This window comes from Myxine glutinosa, chromosome 11 (genome assembly GCF_964187855.1).
Source record: "Myxine glutinosa chromosome 11, kmMyxGlut1.1, whole genome shotgun sequence".
NCBI lineage: Eukaryota > Metazoa > Chordata > Myxini > Myxiniformes > Myxinidae > Myxine > Myxine glutinosa.
In genome coordinates this window covers 56,819,945-56,840,475 of record NC_136271.1, presented here as the reverse complement: position 1 = coordinate 56,840,475, position 20,531 = coordinate 56,819,945, and the positions used below count along the sequence as shown (strand labels likewise).

General features: G+C 41.3%; 1 protein-coding gene across 14 annotated transcripts in view; it reads left to right on the top strand.

Moving 5' to 3' along the window:
- The window catches only part of LOC137436697 (uncharacterized), a 258,031-nt gene that overhangs the window by 218,325 nt on the left and 19,175 nt on the right, over positions 1 to 20,531 (top strand). For 9 of the 14 annotated variants that reach the window (XR_013624973.1, XR_013624972.1, XR_013624971.1 and 6 more), the window contains exons 2-7: positions 3,415 to 3,556; positions 13,864 to 13,944; positions 14,064 to 14,130; positions 16,049 to 16,138; positions 16,457 to 16,487; positions 16,595 to 16,649. Coding sequence is in view for 10 of the 14 variants with exons in the window: in XM_078786696.1 (XP_078642822.1) it covers positions 3,415 to 3,556; positions 13,864 to 13,944; positions 14,064 to 14,130; positions 16,049 to 16,138; positions 16,457 to 16,487; positions 16,595 to 16,649 (466 nt within the window). In the remaining 4 variants the exon portion in view is untranslated. Of the gene's footprint in view, positions 1 to 3,079; positions 3,206 to 3,414; positions 3,557 to 13,863; positions 13,945 to 14,063; positions 14,131 to 16,048; positions 16,139 to 16,456; positions 16,488 to 16,594; positions 16,650 to 20,531 lie in introns of all 14 variants that reach the window. The other 5 variants (XM_078786699.1, XM_078786698.1, XM_078786694.1 and 2 more) reach the window with 2 other exon arrangements.

Sequence of the window (20,531 nt, the reverse complement as noted above, 5' to 3'; positions counted from 1 at the left end):
ATATATATACAAATATATATATATATATATATATATATATATATATATATATATATATATATATATATATATATATACATGCATACATACATACATACATACATACATACATACATATATATATATATATATATATATCTATCTATATATATATATATACATACATACATACATATATATATATATATATATATATATATATATATATATATATATATATATATATATATATATATATATATATATATATACATATATTGTTGCGGATATGAGATTGGCCTCCATCCATATCCGCTTGTAAATATTCCCCTATTTCCTCCATACTTCCCAACTATCCCCAATCCCGCATTCCCTAATCCCATTTTCTGTAAACAACACTCTGTAGACCCGACCTCCCCCTATTTCCCCCATTAAATGTCGCATCCAGGTCCACCGCATCTCACGTAGACAACTATAGGACATCTTGCTAGTTATTCTTAGTCTATGTCAGTTAAGGACTCGTTTCCATTAATTCTGACTCTTCGTTGCACCAGAATGTGATTGTATGGCACCGTTAGGAAGTTTAGGACCTCCCAATACCTCCCCGCAGCTCTTCCTCATGGTTCAGCAACAACAACAGCGACAGCAACAACAACAACAGCGGCGGCGGCGCGGGGAGTGTGCGGCCTCACTCCGGCTTGGTTAGCCGCCATCGAACATGTGCTCGACGGGGTTACCACGTAGGGGCTCGCTGTCAGCTCCTCGTCAAGGGCGGAGCCCGGTAACCCCCGCACCCAATGGGAGCGGCGGACCGGTCCCATCTGGGGCGGAGCCAAGCAGCCGAGGGCGTGTCAATCCCCGCTGAGCATGCGCAGGAAGAGGGAGGTGACGTCAGATGCGCGCTGAGCTTGAAGCAAGAGAGACGCCACCTCCGAGCGCTGTGAGGCCTCCCTGGATCTATTGGACCGTGCTTGATCCTGTCCCTGAGCCAAGGTGCACCTTGTGCTATCGACTGCCTGTCCTTCCCTGCCATCAATCCCTGTGTAAGTCAGTCTTGTTCCGTTTGTCTGTGGTCTGTCTGGGATAGATAAGATTGTGTCTAAGTGCCTATCTCTTCTGTGCTTTACCTCTTACCTTGTAATCTACCCCTTTTTTCCACCACCAATTATATCCTCCTCCGGAGGTCTTGAGAACTGTACCCCTTGTGTCGTTTCATTTATCCCAGCCGTTGTGTCCTTTCCTTCTTTGATTTAGCATAGCGCGATTTGGTCAACGTCGGGTGGAATCGGGTAAACTGTGCGAACACGGCGGCCATTCCGCTCGGCCCATCATAACATCTAAGCCGTGTCCGTAACAATATATATATATATATATATATATATACAGTCATGTGAAAAAGTAAGTACACCCCATGTAAAGTTTTGACTTTTTCAACATATTTCAACATACAGCTATTTGATCTTCATTTCAACAATATTGATAGATAAAGGTGATATAATATAACAAATATCATGAAACATTTACATTTTGTAGTCCATTGTATAATTTAAATAAACATGAATGCAAATTTCGCATGTGGAAAAAGTAAGTACACCCTTACATTTATCACTACTTCAAACACCTAAAATTAGAATCAGGTGCACCAGCTCAGGTGCAAATGATTAGAACATTGTTAGAGAGGATCTTGGAGGAACCTGTCTTATTTAAACCTCAGACATTTAGTTTGGTTTGCTCTTTGTTGTTGAAGTGTGCGGCGTCACCATGCCTATATCAAAAGAGCTCTTAGAGGCCTTCAGAAAGAAGGTTGTAGATGCCTACGAGTCTGGGAAGGGATTTAGAAAGATCTCCAAACAATTTGAAATCAATCATTCGACTGTCCAGAAGATCATCTACAAGTGGAGAAGATTCCAAACAACTGCCAACTTGTTCAGGCCAGGCCGCCCCAGCAAGTTCAGCCCGAGAGCAGACCGCAAGATGCTGAAAGAAGTCTCTAAGAACCCCAGAATGTCATCACGGGACCTACAGGTAGCTCTTGCCACTGTTGATGTCAAAGTGCACGAGTCTACCATTAGAAAGAGGCTGCACAAATTTGATCTACATGGGAGGTGTGCCAGGAGGAAACCTTTGCTGTCCAGAAAGAACATCAGGGCAAGACTAAAGTTTGCCAATGAACACCGAGGCAAAGACCAGCACTTCTGGAACAATGTGCTCTGGACAGATGAGTCAAAGGTAGAGCTATTTGGCCACAGTACCAGAAGACATGTTTGGCGAAAACCAAAGACAGCATTTGACCAGAAGAACCTGATACCAACTGTAAAGCATGGTGGTGGAAATATTATGGTTTGGGGCAGCTTTGCTGCATCAGGGCCTGGGCAGCTCACCATCATTGAATGCACTATGAATTCTTCATTGTACCAGAGGGTGCTTGAGGATAATGTGAGGCCATCTGTCGGAAAGTTGAAGCTCAACCGAAGGTGGACCTTGCAACATGACCCTAAACATACCAGTACCTAAACATACCAGGTGGACCCTAAACATACCAGTAAATCCACCAAGGAATGGCTGAAAAGAAAGAAATGGAGGGTTCTGGAATGGCCAAGTCAAAGCCCGGATCTAAATCCTATCGAGATGTTGTGGGGAGATTTGAAACGAGCTGTACATGCAAGAAACCCCTCAAACATCACACAGCTGAAAGAATTCTGCATGGAGGAGTGGGCAAAAATTTCTCCCAGTCGATGTCAGAGAATGGCAGACAGTTATAAGAAACACCTACTTGAGGTTGTTTCTGCCAAAGGGGGCAATATCACCTATTAGAGCCAAGGGTGTACTTACTTTTTCCACATGCGAAATTTGCATTTATATTTATTTAAATTATACAATGGACTACAAAATGTAAATGTTTCATGATATTTGTTATATTATATCACCTTTGTCTATCAATATTGTTGAAATGAAGATCAAATAGCTGTATGTTGAAATATGTTGAAAAAGTCAAAACTTTACATGGGGTGTACTTACTTTTTCATGTGACTGTATATATAATATTCTGCATTCCTGCAAGGTATGTCTTAAAATTTTGAGAAACTTTTTTCTAATCCAGAGAGCTCTCTCGTCTGGGTTGGTGTGCTATCCGTCAGATGGGACATAGGGCTGGGGACCCACCTGCCAGCTCCAATTGCTGGTGAACGTTGATGATTCTACTTTCTTTCAACAAAGTATTGGCGAGGTATAGCCGGCGCCATGAACAAATTGTAATCTGCTAGATTAACCAGCTCCAGTCGAGTGTCACACCTGCCCAGCTGGTTTGTGAAAGACTTGCACCAGTCTAACATGCTTTAGGACTGAGGTGCCAACTCCATGTTGAAAATGGGGTAAATCATTGTGCAGAGTGAGGAGGAAAGGGATGATGGTTTTTTTCTTTTTTTTCTTTTCCAGGAATATATTATTTGTTGACACCATGCGGTGGGTGGAACTGTCACCCCATAGCAATGAGATGTTTGAGGATGAGGTCAATGCGACAGAGATTGTGTACTTCGCCAAGCACAAAGAATGCTTCCAGCGTATGTGGACAGACCAGGTAAGAGGTGGAACATGTTTATCATGAGCAGAAGGTTACTGTTTCTGGATTTAGTTTGCTTTGTTTTGTCCTTACAACCATGCATCTCCTCCCCCCTCAAAGTATGAACCTCTGCCTTGTGGACTCAGCCAAATTTGTGTAGACATGGCCTACCTTGTATTTTGTCGGCATGGTATGGCCTGCCCTGCGTCGACATGGCATGGCCTGCACTGTGTTGGCTTGGCATAGCTTACCTTGTCTTTTGTCAGCATGGCTTGCCCTGTGTCTGCATGGCATAGCCTACCTTGTCTTTTGTCGGCATGGCCTGCCTGTATTGGCATGACTTGTCTTGTGGGGTCAGCAGCCTGTCTGCTCGGCACTCAGTATCTGAGCATTTTAAAGTGCTGAATGCTTGTGCTTTTTCATATTTTTCATGTTTTTGGTTTTTGGTATTTTTTAACATTCATGGTTATGATTTTTCCTTGTTGCTTTACTAACATAATAAGGTAATGCAATTGTCAAAATGTCACAAATTTGGTTTGTCATTTATGTTTAACTATTATGAAAGTTAGAAAACAGCTTGGGCATGGGCGTGAGTGTGACCTAGTCAGAAATCCTGTTTCAAGGTAGACCACTCTTGTATAAATGCAATGGTAAGAGTTACCAAACCAGACATTATGTCAGAAAACTGTGGTCACGTTTGGCTGCAAGCGGCCATGGAGAATTCACAATTCGATGGTTGAGAAATCTGTTGCCATCCATGGGAGCTAATGGACTGAAATCTGTTAAGTGCCTGATTGGTTGCCGTTTTCTTTGCTCTTTATAATACACGTTTTGCAACAACAGCAGTCTTGTGTCGTCTGAGGGATGACCCGACTTACAACTTATAGTACCAGGAGTCGGGTGGAGGCGACGAACAGGACAACAGCCAGTCACCGACTGGGCATCCTCCGTCGTGCGAAGTCCTTCCTTGGCACACCTGAGCTCCTCACCACATACAAGGCTTTCATCCGCAGCTCAATGGAATACTGCTCTCCCCTCTGGGCTGGTGCTCCTGCCTCACACCTAGCTCGTCTTCACGCTGTTGAAACCAAAGCGTTCAGAATCATTGGAATCTCCCGTGATGAAACTAACTCCGAGGGCCTTTCACTTACTCACCGCAGGCAGGTTGGTGGTCTTTCTGTCTTCTACCGACTCCTCTCCGGCCTTGCTCCTCCAGCTCTCTCTGGGCTCTGTCCCCCAAATATTCCTACAGGTCGCACAAGATCTGCCTGCAACCCTCTTATGGTTAAACTGCCAACATCAAGACTCTCTGCTCACCTTCACTCCTTCATTCCTCTTTTCTCCCACCTCTGGAACAAACTCCCTCACTCTCTTCAATCCCACTCCTCCCTCCAGGTCTTCAAAACATCTGTTCACCACCATCTCTTATCTTCCCCCATCCAAAACCTTGATCTTTTCTACCCCCGCTAATTTCACCCCAAATCCACTTTTTTGAAATACCAACTTCTTTCCTGGAAGTCCTTGGTGTCCTTGTGTTTATACTTCTCCCACCCCCCCCCCCCCCACCCTTCCCATGCCTCCTCCCCCCAAGCCCTCTCCTTCCCACACATTCCCGATGTCCCCTCTCTCAAATGTTGTTTTTATGTGCTTCCCCTTCTCTCCCCATCTTGTCTACCGCTCCCCTTTTTATATACTTTGTTTGTTTGTCTGTTTGATTTGTCTGTGTGATAAATGTTAGCTCTTTCACGAGCCTCGATTATGTATACAAAAAAAAAAAAATCTGGAGTCCAGGGAGCAACAGCCAATCCAGCTGGAGTACAATGTAACTCATTACTTCACCTTTCTGCTTCACCTTTCTGCGGGAATCTTCTTTCACCCATTCTGCTCCCTGGTTTACCCCTGAACTCCGCCTGATGAAAACTCGTGCTCGCCAACTTGAAAGACTCCGCAATAAAACAGGTCTCACAGTTCACTCCCAGGCCTACAAGGACCACATACAACACTATAAAGATGCCCTCTCCCGCGCCCGCTCCGCCTACTACTCTCAAATTATCCACTCTGGCTCCGGAAACCCAAAAGCACTCTTCTCTACAATAAACAAACTCCTCAGCCCCCTGAACACCACCACCCAGTCATTCACAATAGACAACTGCATCTCCTTCCTTTCATTCTTCCAACGCAAAATTGAAAACATCTACAACAGCTTGACCACCGCCGCACCCGCTCCCCCTCAAACCACCTGCCCCCCCTTATCCTGCCATCCCCTGTCTCAATTCTCCCCAGTCTCCCCTACTGACCTCTCTGAACTCCTCATCGGAATGAAAACTGCCACCTGCACTCTTGACCCCATCCCCTCCAGCTTTGTCAAGGCCTCCCTTCCTGCTCTCTCTCCACTTATCATTGCAACAATAAACTCCTCCCTGTCTACAGGCATCGTCCCACCATCCCTCCAAATTGCTGCTGTTACCCCCATTCTGAAAAAACCTGGACTAAACCCTGACACCTTAAATAACTTCAGACCCATCTCCAACCTACCCTTTCTGTCAAAGGTTTTGGAACGCGCTGTAGCCACTCAACTCAAACATCACCTCTCTGCCAATAACCTGTATGAAACATTCCAATCCGGATTCCGCTCCAACCACAGTACTGAAACTGCTCTCCTCAAAATCACCAACGACCTTCTCCTCTCCTCTGACGCTGGCAACCTCAACATTCTCATCCTCCTCGACCTCAGCGCCGCCTTTGACACCATCGATCACACCATCCTCTCACCCAACTTGAAACCACCTTTAACATTACCGGCACTGCCCTCTCTTGGATTAAATCATACCTCTCTGACAGACGTCAGTTCATCTCCATCAATAACTGCAAATCCCCCACTGCTCCCCTCCCCCAAGGTGTCCCCCAAGGTTCAGTTCTTGGCCCCCTCCTCTTCATCCTTTACCTGTCCCCCCTCGGTCACTTAATCCGCCGTCATGGTCTCCAATTCCACTGCTTCGCCGATGACATCCAGCTTTTCATCTCCACCAAGTCCATCTCCACCGCCACCCACTCTATCCTGACAAACTGCATCACTGAAATAAAATCCTGGCTTCAAATCAACTTCCTCAAACTTAACTGTGATAAATCTGAAATAATCATCATTGGCCCAAAAACGCTCACCAAGTCCACCCATAACTTTGCCCTCAACATCGACGGTTTCCCAGTATCCACCTCCCCTCACATCCGGAATCTTGGCATCATCTTTGACCAAACCCTCTCCTTCGACAAATACACTAAACAGATCACAAAGACAGCCTTCTTTCACCTGAAAAACATCGCCCGTCTCCGTCCATCCCTCTCCTCCGTGGCTGCAGAAACCCTCATCCACGCCTTCATCACTTCCCGTCTGGACTACTGCAATAGCCTCCTTTATGGTTCACCCTCAACAATCACCAATAAACTCCAATACATTCAGAACTCCGCTGCCCGTCTACTCACCCATTCCCGGACCCGTGACCACATCACGCCCGTCCTTTACAAGCTTCACTGGCTCCCCATCTCCCAGAGAATCCAGTACAAAATCCTCCTCTTGACCTACAAAGCCCTCCATAACCTGGCCCCATCCTACCTGGCTGACCTCCTCTCCAGACACACTCCCACCCGCAACCTCCGCTCTGCTGGTACCAACCTCCTGACCCCCCCCCATCCGGACCAAATTTAGATCCTGGGGGGACAGGGCCTTCTCCATCGCTGCTCCCACCCTCTGGAACTCGCTACCTCACACCATCAGAGACTCCTCCTCACTCACCACATTCAAAACATCACTCAAGACCCACCTGTTCAACACTGCATTCAACATTTAACCCACAGCATCTAACCCCTGACTATCTCCTCTCCTTCTCCCTCCTTTGTGCTTTGAATATTTCCCTATTGATTCTTCTTTTTTTGCAATTGTTTTTATGTTTTGCTATGCATTATGTTTTGCACTCTGTCAAAGCATCTTTGGGCTTGCTGAAAAGCGCTATATAAAATAAATGCATTATTATTATTATTATTATTACATATGTGGATAAACTTTAACTTTAATATTTGTAATAAAAAACAACATAAACGTAACCATGCTGGGACGGCTGTTGAGGGGCAAACAGCCAGAGTCCGAGCCAATTGATGAGTTGGAAGCACTTCGATTGGAAGTTGCCCAATTGCTGCTGGAGAAGGAGAACAGGAGAAAAGATACTGCCAGTAACGACCCTGACCAGAAAACTTCTGCACCCGTGACCGTGGTGATACCACGTGAGCGCAAGCTCCGTCGATTCAACGGGGATGAGCCGGTTTAGGATTGGGTGGAAGATGCTACACAAGCAATTTCTGTTTCGCACTCTCATCAGCGGGATAATGTCGACTTTCTACTCTCTCAATTGGATGGTCCGGCATGGGCCGAAATGAAATGTAGGTCGGTAAAAAAAACCTGATGATATATTCAGGGTGCTACTGCAGGTGTTTGGGGAGAGAGCAAGCCCAATGCAGTTGTTCAAGGCATTCTACGAATGACAGCAAAAGGATGGTGAGAACCTGTGTGACTTCCCACATGCCTTAGTGGTGTTTGTTGATAGGTTGGAGCGTCTTTCCCCCGGAAAAGTCTTGTCACGTGATGTGATGTTACATGAGCAATTCCCGCAGGATGTCAACTATGCCCGACTCTGCTGTGAGGGAAAGAAACACGTCATGGAGTACCCACAAACATCCTTTCTTGAAGTACGAGAATTGGCTTTGCAGGATGCATTTGAAATGGGCCCAGAAAAACCTAGAATTCAAAAAGCTGCATTCAAGTAATTAGACGAGATGTTTGACAGTGACAATGTGGTGGTAGACAGTGTCACGACCAAACCTGGTGACATTTTAAATCAGCTGATGTTACAGCAAAGGGCAATGATGGAGGCCTTGGTGGAACAACTACAACAGATGGCACAACACCAAACCTGAGTGGCAGAACAAGTACGGTCAAAGAGGCAGCCGGATAAGTCCATGATTGAATGTTTTTTTTGTGGGGGGTGGGGGGGAGGGGGGGGGGTGAGAATGGGCCATTATAAGTCGGAATCTTTCTCGTACAAGAAAAGTAAGACGGAACCTGCTTTAAACGGGGAGGCCCTGCTGTAAAGAATGCCTTGGCAGGGCGCACTGATGGGCACCCACCAAACTTTTGGAGCAGCACTGTTGGATCATTACAAATGAAGATGATAAAAATAAGAGGAGTGTCGATTAATGGGCCAGTAGATGCCGGTTCTATGGTGACAATAGTGACTGAAGCTTTTTTACGAGGATAAGTTGAAAGGTCATTTTGGCGAGGCTAACGATGCAGGAGGCATGTTAAAGCTGAGAGCGGCAAATGGGACATACATTCCGTACATTGGATACTTGGGAGTTAGATGTGGAAATGGACAGACTTGTGGTTCCACAATGTGGTATTTTGGTGTGCTGGAATTTAGGTTCAGATCCAAAGAAGAAACAAGTCCCAGGTATTATAGGAACCAATGTGTATTACGCCAGGAAGCTGTGGTCACATGCGGCTGCAAGCGGCCATGGAGAATTCACAACTCGATGTGTGATGGGAGTTGTGGCTTTCTGATAATACATGAAATCCTCCAGCGAGTAAAGTTTGATTATGGATGTTGCATTGACTGGCTGCCAGGATGCAACTGAGGTTGTGGATCTCCTGATTTAGGTAATCTCTTGATGTGGATCCATGACTGAGGTTGCGAATCCGCCATTTGGAGAGGTTCTGGGCTGAAAGGATCGAAACGGCAAGGAGGAACGGTGCCCAGCTGATGATCCATGCTGTCGGGAAACTTGTCAATTGCTTGTAGGTTCTTACTTTAGATTAGGTTTTACTTAAAGGTTCTTACTTTAGATTAGCTTTTACTTGAAGGTTCTTACTTTAGATTAGGTTTTACTTAAAGGTTCTTACTTTAGATTAGCTTTTACTTAAAGGTTTTTACTTTAGATTAGGTTTTACTTAAAGGTTCTTACTTTAGATTAGGTTTTACTTAGAGGTTCTTACTTTAGATTAGCTTTTACTTAAAGGTTCTTACTTTAGATTAGGTTTTACTTAAGGGTTCTTACTTTAGATTAGGTTTTACTTAAAGGTTCTTACTTTAGATTAGGTTTTACTTAAAGATTCTTACTTCAGATTAAGTTTTACTTGAAGGTTCTTACTTTAGATTAGCTTTTACTTAAAGGTTCTTACTTTAGATTAGGTTTTACTGAAAGGTTCTTACTTTAGATTAGGTTTTACTTAAAGGTTCTTACTTTAGATTAGGTTTTACTTAAAGGTTCTTACTTTAGATTCGCTTTTACTTAAATGTTCTTACTTTAGATTAAGTTTTACTTAAAGGTTCTTACTTTAGATTAGCTTTTACTTAAAGGTTCTTACTTTAGATTAGGTTTTACTTAAGGGTTCTTACTTTAGATTAGGTTTTACTTAAAGGTTCTTACTTTAGATTAAGTTTTACTTAAAGGTTCTTACTTTGGATTAGCTTTTACCTAAAGCTTTTTACTTTCGATTAGGTTTTATTTAAAGGTTCTTACTTTAGATTAGGTTTTACTTAAAGGTTCTTACTTTAGATTAGGTTTTACTTAAAGGTTCTTACTTTAGATTAGGTTTTACTTAAAGGTTCTTACTTTAGATTAGGTTTTACTTAAAGGTTCTTACTTTAGATTAGGTTTTACTTAAAGGTTCTTACTTTAGATTAGGTTTTACTTGAAGGTTCTTACTTTAGATTAGGTTTTACTTAAAGATTCTTACTTCAGATTAAGTTTTACTTGAAGGTTCTTACTTTAGATTAGCTTTTACTTAAAGGTTCTTACTTTAGATTATCTTTTACTGAAAGGTTCTTACTTTAGATTAGCTTTTACTTAAAGGTTCTTACTTTAGATTAGGTTTTACTTAAAGGTTCTTACTTTAGATTAGGTTTTACTTAAAGGTTCTTACTTTAGATTAGGTTTTACTTAAAGGTTCTTACTTTCGATTAGGTTTTACTTAAAGGTTCTTACTTTAGATTAGCTTTTACTTAAAGCTTCTTACTTTAGATTAGGTTTTACTTAAGGGTTCTTACTTTAGATTAGGTTTTACTTAAATGTTCTTACTTTAGATTAGGTTTTACTTAAGGGTTCTTATTTTAGATTAGCTTTTACTTAAAGCTTCTTACTTTAGATTAGGTTTTACTTAAGGGTTCTTACTTTAGATTAGGTTTTACTGAAAGATTCTTACTTTAGATTAAGTTTTACTTGAAGGTTCGTACTTTAGATTAGCTTTTACTGAAAGGTTCTTACTTTAGATTAGCTTTTACTTAAAGGTTCTTACTTTAGATTAGGTTTTACTTAAAGGTTCTTACTTTAGATTAGGTTTTACTTAAAGGTTCTTACTTTAGATTAGGTTTTACTTAAAGGTTCTTACTTTAGATTAGCTTTTACTTGAAGGTTCTTACTTTAGATTGGGTTTTACTTAAAGGTTCTTACTTTAGATTAGGTTTTACTTAAGGGTTCTTATTTTAGATTAGCTTTTACTTAAAGCTTCTTACTTTAGATTAGGTTTTACTTAAGGGTTCTTACTTTAGATTAGGTTTTACTTAAAGGTTCTTACTTTAGATTAGGTTTTACTTAAAGGTTCTTACTTTAGATTAGGTTTTACTTAAAGGTTCTTACTTTAGATTAGGTTTTACTGAAAGGTTCTTACTTTAGATTATCTTTTACTTAAAGGTTCTTGCTTTAGATTAGGTTTTACTTAAAGGTTCTTACTTTAGATTAGCTTTTACTTCAAGGTTCTTACTTTAGATTAGGTTTTACTTAAAGGTTCTTACTTTAGATTAGCTTTTACTTGAAGGTTCTTACTTAAGATTAGGTTTTACTTAACGGTTCTTACTTTAGATTAGCTTTTACTTAAAGCTTCTTACTTTAGATTAGGTTTTACTTAAGGGTTCTTACTTTAGATTAGGTTTTACTTAAATGTTCTTACTTTAGATTAGGTTTTACTTAAGGGTTCTTATTTTAGATTAGCTTTTACTTAAGGGTTCTTACTTTAGATTAGGTTTTACTTAAATGTTCTTACTTTAGATTAGGTTTTACTTAAATGTTCTTACTTTAGATTAGCTTTTACTTAAAGCTTCTTACTTTAGATTAGGTTTTACTTAAGGGTTCTTACTTTAGATTAGGTTTTACTGAAAGATTCTTACTTTAGATTAAGTTTTACTTGAAGGTTCGTACTTTAGATTAGCTTTTACTGAAAGGTTCTTACTTTAGATTAGCTTTTACTTAAAGGTTCTTACTTTAGATTAGGTTTTACTTAAAGGTTCTTACTTTAGATTAGGTTTTACTTAAAGGTTCTTACTTTAGATTAGGTTTTACTTAAAGGTTCTTACTTTAGATTAGCTTTTACTTGAAGGTTCTTACTTTAGATTAGGTTTTACTTAAAGGTTCTTACTTTAGATTAGGTTTTACTTAAGGGTTCTTATTTTAGATTAGCTTTTACTTAAAGCTTCTTACTTTAGATTAGGTTTTACTTAAGGGTTCTTACTTTAGATTAGGTTTTACTGAAAGATTCTTACTTTAGATTAAGTTCTACTTGAAGGTTCTTACTTTAGATTAGCTTTTACTTAAAGGTTCTAACTTTAGATTAGCTTTTACTTAAAGGTTCTTGCTTTAGATTAGGTTTTACTTAAAGGTTCTTACTTTAGATTAGGTTTTACTTAAAGGTTCTTACTTTAGATTAGGTTTTACTGAAAGGTTCTTACTTTAGATTATCTTTTACTTAAAGGTTCTTGCTTTAGATTAGGTTTTACTTAAAGGTTCTTACTTTAGATTAGCTTTTACTTAAAGGTTCTTACTTTAGATTAGCTTTTACTTAAAGGTTCTTGCTTTAGATTAGGTTTTACTTAAAGGTTCTTACTTTAGATTAGGTTTTACTTAAAGGTTCTTACTTTAGATTAGGTTTTACTGAAAGGTTATTACTTTAGATTATCTTTTACTTAAAGGTTCTTGCTTTATATTAGCTTTTACTTAAAGGTTCTTACTTTAGATTAGGTTTTACTTAAAGGTTCTTACTTTAGATTAGGTTTTACTTAAAGGTTCTTACTTTAGATTAGGTTTTACTGAAAGGTTCTTACTTTAGATTAGCTTTTACTTAAAGGTTCCTACTTTAGATTAGGTTTTACTTAAAGATTCTTACTTTAGATTAGGTTTACTTAAAGGTTCTTACTTTAGATTAGCTTTTACTTGAAGGTTCTTACTTTAGATTAGGTTTTACTTAAGGGTTCTTACTTTAGATTAGGTTTTACTTAAAGCTTCTTACTTTAGATTAGGTTTTACTTAAGGGTTCTTATTTTAGATTAGCTTTTACTTAAAGCTTCTTACTTTAGATTAGGTTTTACTTAAGGGTTCTTACTTTAGATTAGGTTTTACTGAAAGGTTCTTACTTTAGATTAAGTTCTACTTGAAGGTTCTTACTTTAGATTAGCTTTTACTTAAAGGTTCTTACTTTAGATTAGCTTTTACTTAAAGGTTCTTGCTTTAGATTAGGTTTTACTTAAAGGTTCTTACTTTAGATTAGGTTTTACTTAAAGGTTCTTACTTTAGATTAGGTTTTACTGAAAGGTTCTTACTTTAGATTATCTTTTACTTAAAGGTTCTTGCTTTATATTAGCTTTTACTTAAAGGTTCTTACTTTAGATTAGGTTTTACTTAAAGGTTCTTACTTTAGATTAGGTTTTACTTAAAGGTTCTTACTTTAGATTAGGTTTTACTGAAAGGTTCTTACTTTAGATTAGGTTTTACTTAAAGGTTCTTACTTTAGATTAGGTTTTACTGAAAGGTTCTTACTTTAGATTAGCTTTTACTTAAAGGTTCCTACTTTAGATTAGGTTTTACTTAAAGGTTCCTACTTTAGATTAGGTTTTACTTAAAGGTTCCTACTTTAGATTAGGTTTTACTTAAAGGTTCTTGCTTTAGGTAAGGGAACTATGTTTTGAGGTTTACAATTTTAATGAAGTTGAATATAGGATGCTATGAAATTGACATAATTTACAGCAATCCTTTAAATTATATTTTTGGAATAGTCAATACTGTACGTGTGTGTGTGTGTGTGTGTGTGTGTGTGTGTGTGTGTGTGTTTGTGTGTGTGTGTGTGTTTGTGTGTGTGTGTGTGTGTGTGTGTGTGTGTGTGTGTTTGTGTGTGTGTGTGTATGTTTGTGGATGTTATACACACAGGCTCATGGAAGAGCGAGGTCACAGGTCATTTGATATTGTCAGATAAGATTGTATCCATGTTCTCAGCCATTTTTGTTTCTTTGCAGCGGAAGGTCTTCTGGCGAAGATTTGTGTTTTGTTTCAAGCTTTACATTCAAAAGTACTTGTACCCCAGGTGTAAAATAGAGGTTTGTTTGGAGGGTGTGGGTTGGGGCCTGGGGTGAAAATGGGGAGCTATTTATTAATCTCAGCCTCAGCATCGAGTACGAACCCCTAATCTAATCTACTGTGTGTTGTTGTCCTGCAGGATCGCAATGCTTTACGGAGATGTGTGGAAGAAATGCAGGATTACATCTTGTTTAACTACTGCAATGGTAATGATTGCCTTGTGCTAACATTATGCTCTCCACTCAGCATTTGGGATGGTGGAGGGTTGGTTGGAAGTAGAGTCCCTATATACCAGGAGTAGCGACATGACGCGTCCCAAAAAATTATAGTCACGTGGATCGCAGGCACCATTTTGTTTCATCAATAGCTCATTGAATGAGCACAAGATAGCTCATCATTCTTTGTTAAATGACAGGACCGATGCTGTGCCATTGGATGTACCAATCAATCAGAGAGGGGTTTCAAAATGTATCGATTCCTTGCAAATGCCAGAAGGAAAAAAAATTGGGAAAATAAAGTTAGTCGCCTGAGATGGAAACTGACTTCAGGGTCGTACCTGTGCCAGGTAAGTTGTAGACCCGTGTGTGTACATTTGTGTGGTGCTGTAATCAAATTGCAGTTGGGTAAGTTGGGTATAACTTGTAAAAAAAATTATCATCGAAACATCTATAGATTTAAATATTTATGGGATATCAAAAACATCCTGGCAAAGTTACTTATAATATTAAACATGTAACTTTTGTGTCTGTAACATTAGTTTGTTTATTTATTTATTTGAATTGGTTAACAACATGCCATGGTCCATGACATGGTTAATTCTAAAATAATTCAGGATCCATTTGCTTTCAGCCTCACCTTGCACCAAAACAGTATATTGTATTGAAGGTTTGTTGCCTCCAAACAACTTAGTCGAGCAATCAGTAGAGTGGGAGAAAAAGGGAGAACATGAGAAGAGGGTAATTAAGCGTATTAACGAACTGCAGGAAAAGGGAAACCGTGGAAGTTGAGAGATTTTATGGGAATGTAAAGGAATGAAGGATTACATGCACGTGCATGTTTTCAATGGCTCAGAACTTGTGTTACAATAAATGAAGAGTTGGCAAAAAAAACTCCTTCACTTATGACTCCTCTCTATTTTAATAAAACTCCTCTTGCTCCTTCTTCGTTCTTTCGAACTGTCTTCTTTCCTGTTCCACTTGATTGCAAAGAAAAACATTCCCCATCCATATTTCCTCTTGGAGTGGGCAGGATGGCCGAGAGGTATGTTCACCTCGAAGCCGTCTTGCCTGGGTTTGAATCCCGACTCGGCTATGAACTGTCATCCCAGAGTTTCAGAGGCAGGGCGATTCATCAAGGCACATGCCTTCGCTTGGGTGGACGTTAAACGGGCATCCCATCTACCGGCATTAGTTGGTGGACGTTAAAGATCGATCTTGTCTTCCGTGAAGAGTACGTGAACTATCACCGGCACCCTGGACAAATTGCAAATGGCTGCCCTAACGACTGCTGGGAAGGTGTAATGGCAAACCACCGAGTATCACCCTCTCCAAGTATCCAAGGACCTGCCTTCAGGCAGAGCACACAATCAATCTTCTCAAGCACTTTGTTTCTTTCTTTTTTCACTCAAAATTGTTATCTTTTCTCATTCTCTACTCTCCCTCCAAGTCTCTTTCACTTTCCTTTTTCTAATTTCAAATTTCTGCATTCTGTCACGACCGAAGTGTTTCTTCCTCTCCCACGCTCCGTACACCTCAAATTAGGCCCTCATCGGTGCGACCCTTTACTCGCGCATTACACATAATTTTGCTGCAGTTTCTGCAATATGTTTTGAGGTTATAAATCGATCCTGTCTGATTGTATGCTTAGTCTGACGTGTTGGAAGAATGAAAAAAAGCATCAAGTAATATAATCTTCCTTTTGGGTGCAGAGAAAGACAGCTCGATTAGAAAATGGAGACGTTACACTTCAGGCACAATGGGCACAGGTTCATAGGGCTGTGCTCGATGAACACAAAATGTCGTCGAATTGCAAGTAGTCGCTACTCCGAGTATATACGGACTCTCGTGGGAAGGTGTCTTGACCTTCATAAAATGCCACTAATATGTTTGTTTGTTTTTGTTTCAGCTAAGTTTGGAACTGCAAGGGCCTTCATGAACAACCTTGTAATTCTTGGACTATCAACAGAAAGGATAGCAAACATAGGAAAAGGCTACAGTAAGTTTGTTTGAAATAATCGTTTTTCTACGTTTACTTTGTTGTGTTTACTCTTATGCATTTCCGCATAGTTGTTTCTTGATTTTCTTTTAAAATTTTTAGCCCGCAATTAATACCTCGCATGGGTTTTTCATGCCTGATGTGTTTCACTTCTAGTTTGTATCATGCACAATAACCCTTTAACATGGACTTATAAAATGTTTACATGATCCGGGCTATTACTTGCACGTACGTCTTATATTCTTGAATATCTAATGATTGTGAAAACTTTGAAGAATAGCTTCAATTAAAATTCTTTTGTTCTTTCTTGTCTTTCAGCGAAAGATCCATTTTATGGCAAACAATCTAGGTGACACTTTTTTTTTTAATTTCATAGAGATGGATTTATGTCATTGTATTTGCAAGTAATTTGGACTAACCATGGTTTACCTTTTCGTTGACGTATTTGTCAAACAGAGGGACCTATCGGGGGCTATTTGGTAATCCAGACTCTCCTGTCACTTATCTAAAGGTAAGAACAATTCTTGCCTTGGGATATCATCGTGTGAATGATTTAGAAATAATAATAACAAGTAGAGATACATTCAAAGTACACCGCCCCCATGAACCACCTTTAGAGGCCATTTTTCGCCACAGAGCAGGGGTTGGCCTTTTTCGGGCACCATGGTCCCCTTTTTTGAAGCAATGTTTTATGGCCGGATCCCCTTCCTGCCGCCAACCCTGTTAGTCGCCCCTTGCGACACACAGGGAATTACCAGTGAACTGGTACTCAATTTGCCGACCTCGGAAGGATGACAGGCTGAGTCAACCCCCTTGGTGTTAATTCAGCGATCGACCAGGATTCGAGCCCAGGATCCTAGGATCCCAAGCCGGCATCCTAACCGCTAAGCCAACACCAGGCTGCACCGCCCCCATGCCAAATAAATAAATATCCTACAGCGCGGCATCACCGGGGAGCCCCTGGCGCCCGGCGATACTGCCTTGCAGCTCAGAGACAGTATTGTGAGGGAGAGGTGTAAAATAAATTGATTGATTAATTACGTAATTAAAATCAATAAATAATAGTCATAAAATAATTTCTTAATCCATAGGCTAATAGCATACCTCAACCACCAGTGTTTCATCCGAAGCTGTAACCTTTTGAAAATTAATTAAATAGGTCATTGATAGAAAAGAAATAAATAAATAATTAATTGATTGAACCACCTTTAGAGGCTATTTTTCCCCACAGAGCGGGGGTTGGCCTTTTTCGGGCACCATGGTCCCCTTTTTTGAAGCAATGTTTTATGGCTGGATGCCCTTCCTGCCGCCAACCCTGTTGCCTTGGTATATAAAAAGTGCTAACCGCCAACAATTACCCTTGTGACACACAGGGAATTACCAGTGAACTAGTACTCAATTTGCCGACCTCGGAAGGATGAACAGGCTGAGTCAACCCCCCTAATTCAGCGATCGACCGGGATTCGAACCCAGGAGCCTCGGATCCCAAGCCGGCACCCTAACCGCTAAGCCAACACCAGGCTAAATAATTAATTGATTAATCAATAATAATAAATTGATTAATTGATCAATCAATAAATAAATAAAAATATCCTTTCAAGCCAAATCACTTGGTCATTGTCATGTTCAAATATCAGCTTCTTAGCTCTAAATATGTTTAAACCGCAGCCGTGATGCTGATGCCGCCCCCCCCCCCCCCCCACAACCCCCCGAATTTCCATGTTCTAAACGTTTCCCAGTGTGTACCCTGGATAAGAATAGGTACGCCGTATCCCTGCGTGTCGTAAGAGGCGACTAAGAGGGTTGGCGTCAGGAAGGGCATCCGGCCATAAAAACATTGCCTCAAAAAGAGAACCATGACAATTACAACTACATGTGGGCAGGGTACAGCCCGAAGTGGAGATCGGTTTCTGAGGTTTGGGACATGGAATGTAGGGACAATGACAGGGAGATCAGGAGAAGTGGTGGAAGTATTGGTCAGAAGAAGAGTGGACATATGTTGTGTGCAAGAGACGAGATGGAAGGGAAGTGGTGTGAGAATGGTGAAGGGTAGGCAGGGACAGAAATACAAGTTTGTGTGGCAAGGGTGCCTGGAGGGCGTGAATGGTGTTGGTGTCCTGTTTTCTGAGGAGTTTGTAGACAGTGTGGTGAGTGTGACTAGAATGAGTGGTAGGTTGATGATGGTGAAAATGATGATTGGAAAGCTCTTGGTGAACGTCATCTCGGGATATGCTCCGCAGGTTGGTCGAAGCGATGAAGAGAAGGACAAGTTCTGGTGTGCGATAGAGAAGCTGATGGAAAACGTGAAAGATGAGGAAGTTGTTGTGGTAGGAGGAGACCTAAATGGACATGTGGGAAGGAGTATGGATGGTTTTGACGGAGTTCATGGGGGTTACGGACATGGTGTGAGAAATGGAGAAGGTGAAAGGATTTTGGAGTTTGCTGATGGAGCTGATTTGTTGATTTGTAATACTCAGTTCCAGAAAGAGGATAATAAGCTTGTTACATACACGTCAGGTGGGTCGACGACAACCGTTGACTACCTGATGGTGCGTAGGCGAGATAGGGGGCACCTCCGGGACACAAAGGTGATCCCGGGGGAGGAGGCTGTTTCACAGCACCACTTGGTTGTCTGCGACGTAAGGGTGAAAGGTGCGAGGAGAGCTCGGCGGGTGAAGTACCAATCGAGAATGAAGGTGTGGAGGTTGAAAGAGGTGACAGTAAGGGAGGCATTAAAAGAGAGGCTGAGTAGGGTCGAGGATGATGTGGTTGAGCTTGAAAGTGGTTGGATGTCAATGAAAGCTAGTCTGTTGGGAGCCGTTGGTGAGGTATGTGGATGGACAAAAGGACCACCGAGGCACTCGGAAACATGGTGGTGGGATGATGAAGTTGGAAAGAGGATTGACAAGAAGAGGAAGAAGTTCAAGGAGTGGCAGAAGGCGAAGGGTACGGGAGCAGAAACAGCAGAGCATGAAAGTTATAAGGCAGCCAGGAAGGCTGCAAAGAAAGAGGAAGCAAAGGCGCAGGAGGCATGTAGGAAAATGTTCGGAGAACGCTTGGATTCGGAAGAGGGTCAGAAAGCAGTATTCAGGATTGCAAAGCAGATAGCGAAAGAGAGGTGTGATGTGATGGGGGTGAGTTGCTTGAAGGATGAAGTGGGACAAATCGTTGTCGACCCAGATGGAATTAAAGGCAGATGGAAAAGATATATGGAAATGCTGTTGAATACAGAGAAAGAATGGGATGGCAACATAGAGAGTAACCCAGTTTTAGGACCGGCAGAGAAGATAACTGAGAAGGAAGTTGAGGAGGCGATAAAAGCAATGAAGGGTAGAAAAGCAGGAGGGCCGACGGGAGTTGTGGGAGATATGTTGAAGGCAGCAGGAAGTTTGGGTGTGAAGAGAATGACAGAGATCTGTAATCTGGTGGTGAAAGAAGGACGCATTCCAGTGGATTGGGAACTGAGTACCCTCGTCCCTCTATACAAGGGGAAAGGTGACCCTCTGGAGTGTGGCTCGTACTGAGCGATAAAGTTATTGGAGCATGGAATGAAGGTATTGGAAAGAGTGTTGGAGAGGAGGATAAGGAAGAAAGTGAAGATCGACGAAATGCAGTTTGGATTCATGCCAGGAAGAGGAACGACAGACGCGCTTTTCATTGTGAGGCAGTTACAGGAGAAGTACATGGAGAAGTGGAAGAAGTTGTTTCTTGGGTTTGTTGATCTGGAGAAAGCATTCGATCGGGTTCCACGCAAAGTATTGACATGGGCATTGAGGAAGTTAGGAGTGGAGGAATGGTTGATCAGAGTAGTGATGGCAATGTACAAAAGAGCGTGCACAGCTGTAAGGACGAAGGACGGGAACAGTGGTGAGTTTGAGGTGAAGGTGGGAGTGCATCAGGGGTCGGTACTAAGTCCACTACTATTTGTAGCTGTGATGGAGGTGCTGGCTCAGAACGTAAAGGAGGGTTTACCGTGGGAGTTGTTGTATGCAGATGATCTGGTGTTGATTGCGGAAAGTATGGATGGACTGAAGGAAAAGATGAACACGTGGAAGGAATGTATGGAGACAAAAGGTCTGAAGGTGAATATCGGAAAGACGAAGGTGATGGCAAGTTGTAAAGCATGTGGTGAGGTGGAAAGAACTGGAAAGTGGCCCTGTGCTGTGTGTAGGAAGGGTGTCAGAGTGAACTCCATTCAGTGTACAATGTGCGCTGAGTGGGTTCATCAAAAATGTAGTGGTCTGAGAGGGTCATTAACCAGTGTGGCAGCTACATTCAAATGTAAGGTGTGCACAGAGGGAGCTGCAGATGGAGGAAATGTTGAGTTGGATATTGGAGACGGCGTGAAGCTGGAAGGTGTGAAAACATTTTGCTACCTCAGAGACATGCTGAA